General features: G+C 47.4%; 1 protein-coding gene across 2 annotated transcripts; it reads left to right on the top strand.

Annotated features, from left to right (window-relative positions):
• The first annotated feature begins 104 nt into the window (after nt 1–104).
• On the top strand, nt 105–8,482 carry PA2G4 (proliferation-associated 2G4). Of its 2 annotated transcripts, none has more exons than XM_060165905.1 (14): nt 105–471; nt 2,276–2,404; nt 2,666–2,771; nt 2,864–2,933; nt 3,181–3,273; nt 5,082–5,145; nt 5,373–5,451; nt 5,627–5,705; nt 5,796–5,929; nt 6,582–6,676; nt 6,802–6,929; nt 7,088–7,141; nt 7,360–7,426; nt 8,266–8,482. In XM_060165905.1, the coding sequence occupies exons 1-13, from the start codon at nt 384–386 to the stop codon at nt 7,423–7,425; spliced, it is 1,185 nt and encodes a 394-aa protein (XP_060021888.1). In that variant the 5' UTR covers nt 105–383; the 3' UTR covers nt 7,426; nt 8,266–8,482. The 2 variants fall into 2 exon arrangements, with proteins under 2 accessions (XP_060021888.1, XP_060021887.1); XM_060165904.1 differs by having other exon boundaries at nt 106–471; nt 8,262–8,482.
• The last annotated feature ends 255 nt before the right edge of the window (nt 8,483–8,737 follow it).

Below are 8,737 nucleotides of genomic sequence, written 5' to 3'. Positions count from 1 at the left end.
CTCCAACGGCTCCGCCTTCCCGCCGGAGCCTGACCCTTCCCAGCGTGCTCGGCGATTCCGGCGTGCGAGGCCCTCGGAGGGCAAGGCCCCAGGGCCTGGTTTAGGGACGCGAAAGGCAGGCTGGGAATTGTAGTTTGGTAGTGCGCGAGGGGGGCTAGAGGCTGGCGGTAGGAGGGACTCGTTGTCCCAGCGTGCCCTGCGCCTCAGCCCGCGCGCTCGCAGTTTCTCGCTCTCGCCCGCCCTCCGCTCCCTAGCTTGCTCGCGCTTTTGCTCGCGCTCTCCTCGCGGATCGAAGGGACTGTGGCTACAGCCTGTGGCTGGGAAGGGCGACAGAGGCGGCGGTTCAGGAGAAACGAAGCTGCAGGGGTGGTGGTGGTGGGAAGATGTCGGGCGAGGACGAGCAGCAGGAGCAAACTATCGCCGAGGACCTGGTCGTGACCAAGTATAAGATGGGGGGCGATATTGCCAACCGTGAGTGCGGCCTCAGGGGTCCGGAGATCGAGGCTGGGAGGGAGGGGCAAGGGGGACGGTGTTGAGCTGGCCCCTGAGGGGCTGGAGCGGTGGGGTCATGCAGTGTGGGCTAGTGAGGGCCCCGCGCAGGTTTGCTGGAGGTGGCGTGGTGGGGAGGCTCCGTGTCACGCCTGGGACCTGAGAGGCTAGGCCTGGGCTGGAGTCTCTGGAGATGCGGGCGGGCGAGCGGGCGGCCGGGAGGGGCGGAGAGCTGGGCCTCCGGCCGGCTCCAGCCCTAGGTGGTTGGTAAGGAGGCGAGGCGTATCTCTTGCCCCTCACCCTTCAGTCCGGATCTCTGTCTCTGATTTTGGCAGCAACGAAGCCATCTCGAAAAGGAAGAGCCCCTCTATTTTGTAGCGGCTCTCCGCCGTCAGGAGCCTAGCCGGCACGTGTTGCCAGGTCCCCTGCGGATCGCCGGCTCTCTCCGCTGTGGTCCCTGACACCAGCTTCCCTACCACGTGCTTTGTTGTAGTTTTTCGTTCTTTACTTCAGCTCCTTCCTTGATGGGGGCCGCCTTCTACTCTTGGGCCAGCTCAGGGACCGTTGGAGGGCACCCCATAACTCTTGGAGATGTATCTCACTGTTCTCGAAGTTATTCATCACTACCTCCAATCTGCGCAGATGGCTTTAGTTAGTCGTCAAATTTGATTGTTCTCAAGGGTTTCACAACTTTAGGAGTGTTTTGAGGTCCTCCCCCCAACTAGGCAAACCTGTGAATAGTACTGTTAAAGGGGGGACTGATGTTAGAATCTCAGAATATTAGGACTGTGCTCTGACTTACTCAGTAGCTGCCCCTGCCACTCTGGACAGATGTCTCACTTTCTGACTTCTCTCTTTCCAATTTAAAACCCAGTTAGGGGGACAGAAAGTGCTTGTCTTTGGGCTTTTAAATGGTTTTGACAGTAAAGATAGGCATTTAGGATGCCTTTGATCCTATGACTGAAAACCTGAAGTTTTCAGACTTCCAAAGGATCACCAAAACTTGGATCACAGAAATCAAATCTGAAGTCCAGGATGGGCCGCGGAGAGGGTATCCGGTGAACGAAACAATGCTTTATAACATAATGGACATGGAGTGGTTTGAATCAGAAAAAAAATTTTTTCCCTCTTGCAGTTTATAACTTCTGAGGCACTTGTGATTCCAGATACCAGTTTGAAACTCTTTTGGGTCACATACCTCTTTGAAACCTGCTAAAAGCAGAGCTTGCTGAAGCTCAGGGACCTTAGTTTAAGTCTCCTTGACTTGTTATTTGAAGAAATAAGTTTACATAAATTGGGATTACTAACATCTAATTGGGGTGTCTGGGAAGGGAAGAAGGTAGCATTTAACGGTGCATCAGCTTGGAGTCAGCAATTGCATGTCTATCTTCCTGTTGTCCCTGACACCTATAAATTTCCTCCAGGCTGCTTTGCATGTATGTTGGATACCTTGGTGAGAACTCCCTTAAAGTTCATAATCCTGTCCTACCACACCACAGATACCATCTTTGAAAGTCTCCCTTGCCTAAGGAGACAGATGGTGCATACCCAGTTGTCACACTATATAAGGGAGGAAAGGGAGTGTTGGCTTTTTTATTTCAGGAAAGGAAGGTAGAGATTTCGAGATTATAGGGAGGTACATTGCAAGAGACAAAACTTATTCCCTCTTTCATCCTTTGAGCAATGGCACTAGGGAATATTAGAAACTCTAAGTCCAACTTCTAGGTGTTTCTTGGATGGTAACTTAGACAACACATGCAGGACTGATACGGGGTTCTGTTCCCAGGGGTACTTCGGTCTTTGGTGGAAGCATCCTGTTCAGGTGTGTCGGTACTGAGCCTGTGTGAGAAAGGTGATGCCATGATAATGGAAGAGACAGGGAAGATTTTCAAAAAAGAAAAAGAAATGAAGAAAGGTAAAAATAATCCCTCACGAATTTCCTAAGTTTGACCCTTATTTAGTCCTGTTTGTTTTATTGTAATGATGCAACCCCTACCCCAGCACTCGTTGAGATATTTGGAAATTTGGAATGGCAGGGGGGATTCAAGCAGTTTCCCACCCAATCCAAATTGATCAAACTTAAGCAAGACCCTGAAGAAAATCCACTCATCTTTCTGAGGGGCAACAGGGCTCCAAGAGAGTGAGCAAGGCAGTAAGGCTGATTGTCTCTTTACAGGTATTGCCTTTCCCACCAGCATTTCAGTAAATAACTGTGTATGTCACTTCTCCCCTTTGAAGAGCGACCAGGACTATATTCTCAAGGAAGGTGACTTGGTAAAAATGTAAGCTTAAACTATTTTAGAGCACTTGTCTTCTTCCTAAGCATTCACAGTAGTGCCAGTTGCTAATGCTGTACTCTGCTCTTGCCTTTCAGCGACCTTGGGGTCCATGTGGATGGCTTCATCGCTAATGTGGCTCACACTTTTGTGGTTGATGTAGCTCTGGTAGGTGGACCACTTTGAACGCTGTTCAGCCAGTGGGGAGTGGGGGAGGGCGCACTGCTGCTTGCTTCTTATCCCCAGCCCCACCACCACGCAAGTTTTGAGAGAGTATCTAGAGAAATGAAAGAGGAAAGGGTGTTTTCTCTCCTGACCACTGGCTGCGTAATGGACACAAACAGATATTAACTGAAAGACCAGCTGTGTTAAAGAGCTTTCCAGGAAGGCACTCACTGCATTTCCTTATCTACAGGGGACCCAAGTAACAGGGCGGAAAGCAGATGTCATTAAGGCAGCTCACCTTTGTGCTGAAGCTGCCCTACGCCTGGTCAAACCTGGAAACCAGGTAAGCTGTTGAGTCCAACTCCAAAGCTTGTTAGAGCCAAAGATGCATTAGGCATCTACAGCTATTCTATACTGAAAGAGAAGAGGCAGGAATTAAAGAGTAATACTAAAGAGCAGTTAAATCTGAGTGCCTACCTTAGATGGTATCGTGCTAGGTGTAAGGGGATATGTGGTCCCTTTCTCATGGAGCCTGTAGAGATCCTTTTTCATATTTTGGATGTGCATCTTTCCCCAAAATAATTTGAGATAGAGAGCTTACAATAAAACACAGATACCACAGTTTTAAAACTCAATTTTAGAAGCTTATAAAACAAAAATCATAATAGTACCAATAAATTGGTGGCAAAGAGGCCAAAGCCCCTTGCAAGACAAAATTAGGAAGCCCAGGGATCATAAACTGCTCATGAATTCATACAATTTAGTGTGTTAGACTATTAATGGAGATTTTTCTCTAACGCTTAGATTTCAGAGACCTGTTCAATACTTAAAGCATCCTCTTTTTTTTTTTTTTTTTTTTTTTTTTTTGCGGTACGCGGGCCTCTCACTGTTGCGGCCTCTCCCGCTGCGGAGCACAGGCTCCGGACGCGCAGGCTCAGCGGCCATGGCTCACGGGCCCAGCCGCTCCGCGGCATGTGGGATCTTCCTGGACCGGGGCACGAACCCGTGTCCCCTGCACCGGCAGGCGGACTCTCAACCACTGCGCCACCAGGGAAGCCCCTAAAGCATCCTCTTTTTTTCTGTGCTCTCTTCTTTATACTTTTCATCAGTTTGTCCCCATTGTAACTTAATTGCATCATTTTTACTTAAACCTCTGTTGTAGGTTTCTTACAGTGGTACCTACTTCGTAGAGCTACCATAAAGCACTTTGAACAGTACTTGGCACATAGTAAGCCCTTGTGTCAGCTATTATTATTTTGCACGTTAATTATTTTTATTATTTATATACTGTATCTTTTCATTATTTATATTGTGTCTTTTCACTGAAAGGTACTGTTAATATAGTGGCTGTTGTCTAGCTGTGACATTAGACTTTCTGAATTCTCACCCTGTTGCCACCCCATACTGATTTTAAATAACTTCAAGTTCAAATTTCCTCATCTGTAAAGTGGGGAAAATTAAATTGTGCCTTATTATCACATGGCTGTGAAGATTGAGATCATCCATGTAAAAAAGAGTTTCTATACCCTTTCAACAGGTTAGAATTCCAGGTATAATGGACTAAACACTATGGTCAGAAAACCTGGGTTTATACCAGGTTCTTTTGGTTAACTGGTTTAACCCTGGGCAAATCATGTAACCTTTCTGAGCCTCAGTTTCCTCCTCTAGATTGGGTTGTAGATCTGCACTATTCACCTTAGAGAATCATTATCTAAGTAGACCATCTTCGTGAAAGTGCTTTGTAAAACGGTATGCAAATGTTATTTCTAGGTTGTAGGGATGATAGGGCCTATGAAATGAAAAACCAATGCGAATCATTGCACTTGCTTGAGGATATTAGATCTCTCAGTTCTTTTTTTTTTTTTTTTTTTTTGTGGTACGCGGGCCTCTCACTGTTGTGGCCTCTCCCACTGCGGAGCACAGGCTCTGGACATGCAGGCTCAACGGCCATGGCTCACGGGCCTAGCCGCTGCACGGCATGTGGGATCTTCCTGGACCAGGGCACGAACCCGTGTCCCCTGCATTGGCAGGCGGACTCTCAACCAGTGCGCCACAAGAGAAGCCCTCTCAGTTCTTTTATGCTTCTTGTTCTCATGGTAGACAACTTACTAGCCCGTGTATCTTATCTTTTATTTGATCTTGTACTTCTAGAACACACAAGTGACAGAAGCCTGGAACAAAGTTGCCCACTCATTTAATTGCACACCAATAGAAGGTGAGACCTCAGATAGTAGGGTTGGGGGTCTAAGTATGAGTGGTTTTGCAGAATTAAGACTTTTGCTCCCTTGAGGATCCATCTTGGCTCTGACATAATCCAAGCCAAAAACCTCAGTGCCCTGTGTTTCCATAGCCAGGCACTTTGCTCTCATTACTTGGGTGGGTGGGTTGGAAACCTTTTGGGATTCTAGGTGAGTGGTACCATAGACTTTGTCCAATCTGCAGGTATGCTGTCACACCAATTGAAGCAGCATGTCATCGATGGAGAGAAAACCATTATCCAGAATCCCACAGACCAGCAGAAGTAGGTGCCCTGTATGCCACCCTGTACCTTCTGTCATACCAGACTAGTCATGAATTTATCCTTCCATACTCCAGGCTAATCTTTTTTTTTTTTTCGGGCTAATCTTACCTACTTTCTACTCTAAACTCCAGGAATTATTTATTGCTCTTTATGGTTCCCTTTCTGTTCCTTTTAGGAAGGACCATGAGAAAGTTGAATTTGAGGTACATGAAGTATATGCTGTGGATGTTCTCGTCAGCTCAGGAGAGGGCAAGGTGAGGAATGTTTACCAGAGCTAGCGGGGTGGGGGGGTGGTGCTGAGGGTGTGTTCCAAGAGCACCAGACCAAAATGTGATCTTTTTTAGGCCAAGGATGCAGGACAGAGAACCACCATTTACAAAAGAGACCCTTCTAAGCAGTATGGCCTGAAAATGAAAACTTCTCGTGCCTTCTTCAGTGAGGTTGAAAGGCGTTTTGATGCCATGCCTTTTACTTTAAGGTACTACTGCACTTACAAGCTCAGGGCTTGGAACCAGTCTGACCCATAGACCACACACCCAGGAGCACTCTTTTATTTATTTATTTATTTTTAATTTATTTTATTTATTTATTTTTGGCTGCGTTGGGTCTTCCTTGCACGTGTGCTTTCTCTAGTTGCGGCGAGCGGGGGCTACTCTTTGTTGCGCTGCGCGGGCCTCATTGCGGTGGCTTCTCTTGTTGCGGAGCACGGGCTGTAGTCACGTGGGCTTCAGTAGTTGTGGCTCGCGAGCTCTAGAGCGCAGGCTCAGTAGTTGTGGTGCCAGGACTTAGTTGCTCCGTGGCATGTGGGAACTTCCCGGCCCAGAGCTCGAACCCTTGTCCCCTGCATTGGCTGGCGGATTCTTAACCTCTGTGCCACCAGGGAAGCCCCCAGGAGCACTCTTCCTTCCCCCACCTTTCCCTCCCTCTCTCTCCTTTCCTGCCTAGACTTGTAGCTCCAGCCTGTGTGCATGCCTTCTCCCCTCTGCCATCTCCCTCTCATAGAAGGTAGTGTAAAAAAGCAATCCTACGCATGATTTCTGCCTGAGGGTAGGAGTTATTTAAAAACATGAGCAAAATGGTAAGACATGATAAGGAGATAAGGATACCTGAATTTGTCTCTCCCTCCCCAGAGCATTTGAAGATGAGAAGAAGGCCCGCATGGGTGTGGTGGAGTGCGCCAAACACGAACTGCTACAACCATTTAATGTTCTCTATGAGAAGGAGGGTGAGTTCTAAGAAGAGAGTTGTACTTTGGAGCCCCTGATTATGGTCCCCTCCTCCCTATAGCTCACAGAAAAGAGGATGGATGACAAGGGAACATTTTATCAAAATACTTTGTTTCTCTCATAGGTGAATTTGTTGCCCAGTTTAAATTTACAGTTTTGCTTATGCCCAATGGCCCCATGCGGATAACCAGTGGTCCCTTTGAGCCTGACCTTTATAAGTCTGAGATGGAGGTCCAGGATGCAGAGCTCAAGGTTAGTGTGGGATGGAAGGGGGCGGGCACGTGGCACTTGTCTTGGGAGTGAGGAATAAGTGATGGGAAGGTCCTGAAGAGAGCTACAGTGCTGAGAGTAGCACTTGGTGTTTGCTCCACATTCCTCAAAATTTGTTTTCCTTCTTCTATATGTTCCAGGCCCTCCTCCAGAGTTCGGCAAGTCGGAAAACCCAGAAAAAGAAAAAAAAGAAGGTTCGTTACAGTCATCCCTCTCTGGCAGGGTGAACCTGATCCCTCTTTATTCCACCTTCCTGGGTCATGGTGGGTGTATAGATTTCTGTATGTCCTTATTTCTCCCCGTCTCAGCCCTGACCTAGAGAATCAGGATATTTTTGTCCTTGGTCCCCCAGACACTACCCTAAGTTGTTGGAAACTGACATGTCTTCTCCCTCTCCTTTCCATGAATGTAGGCCTCTAAGACTGCAGAGAATGCCACCAGTGGGGAAACTTTAGAAGAAAATGAAGCTGGGGACTGAGGTGGGTCCCATCTCCCCAGCTTGCCACTCCTGCCTCATCCCCTTCCCACCACACCCCAGGCTCTGTGAAATGCAGTTCGTCTTCTCCACCCAGGACCACCAGCAGAGCGGGGTCTCCCTGTCCTCGTCCCAGTCCCCCAACCCAGCCCCCTTCCAACAACAACCAGCTCCAACTGACTCTGGTCTTGGGAGGCCAGGCTTCCCAGCCATCGAAGACTACTTTAAATAGAAAAGAGAAATTGAATAATAAAATCAGGAGTCAAAATCCATCGTCTTCAAGCCCCTCTTTCTAGCCTTTTTCTACTATTCTCTGCTTGGTCGAGGTTTATGACCCTACAACAGAACGGGGAAGAGGCTAAAGTAGCCGCCACCACTAAAAACTCAGCTGAAATTTTTTTATACCACTCCAGTGTCAGCATTTTCCCATCTGTTGGGGCTTGTTCCTCTCTCTTGTCCCACTCTCCCCAAGTATTTTATCAGGGCTCAAAATAGAGGAGCTATTCTTCAGACTGTTTTTCTTCACATGTGGCAGATTCCTTTTATGATCCAGGCTGTCTAGTCAGGCCCCTCCCATTTTTAGGAGCTGGAGCCTGCGTTTACCAAGGGATTCTCATCTATCAAATGGATCCTCATTTGTAAATCTTTGTAGTCAATTTTGTTCTGCAGGACATTTTTTCCCCCTCCACAAGGCTGTAAAGAAGTAATCCATCTCAACCATGTCCATTTCTTTGGAGTCAGTGGGATTCCTCCCTTGCTCTATCTTAGAAACCTGAGTCGGAAGCTCCACTGTGGTTTTGTTCCCTGTATGAAATATTTTGACCTCCCTTTCTTGAAAGAAAGACCTGGAACCAGAGGAGCAGACTGATTGAAGAGACAAAACTCCTGGCTTTCTGAAGCTGTGGACTTGGATGAATTGCTAGGGGTTTGGAGAGAAAGTTGACGAATTTCAGTACCTCTGGCATGCTGTCCCAGGGAACTAGGGCTCCCGCTAACTTACAAGGTTTTTAAACACATTGAAAATGACATGGCGTTAAAATAAATTTGGATTTGCTCATAATCATGTGTCTTTGTTTGCTGCTCTTATTTGATGGCGGTGGGAGAGTGTGAGTTGAAGTGGTGATCATTTGGAACCTGTTTTGTTTTGTTTTGTTTGGCATGCAGAATCTTAGTTCCCCAACCAGGGATTGAACCCATACGGAATCTTAACCACTGGACTGCCAGGGAAGTCCCTGGAACCAGTTTTCTATAGCCATGTTTTACCTTTCTAAAACAAGGAATACCTTGAGTTGGGGGGACATAAATCCTGGGTTCT

This window comes from Lagenorhynchus albirostris, chromosome 11, assembly GCF_949774975.1.
Source record: "Lagenorhynchus albirostris chromosome 11, mLagAlb1.1, whole genome shotgun sequence".
NCBI classification, from domain to species: Eukaryota; Metazoa; Chordata; class Mammalia; order Artiodactyla; family Delphinidae; genus Lagenorhynchus; species Lagenorhynchus albirostris.
The sequence above is the reverse complement of the archived record's forward strand: the minus strand, read 5'-3'. Positions and strand labels throughout refer to the sequence as shown.

Bases quoted from the DNA above. Each gene is read 5' to 3' on its own strand.
- PA2G4 (XM_060165905.1), top strand. From the start codon at position 384: ATGTCGGGCGAGGACGAGCAGCAGGAGCAAACTATCGCCGAGGACCTG. The intron at 2,934-3,180 runs GTAGGTGGACCA...CCTTATCTACAG, and splicing joins TTGTGGTTGATGTAGCTCTG to GGGACCCAAGTAACAGGGCG. The intron at 5,706-5,795 runs GTGAGGAATGTT...GATCTTTTTTAG, and splicing joins TCAGCTCAGGAGAGGGCAAG to GCCAAGGATGCAGGACAGAG.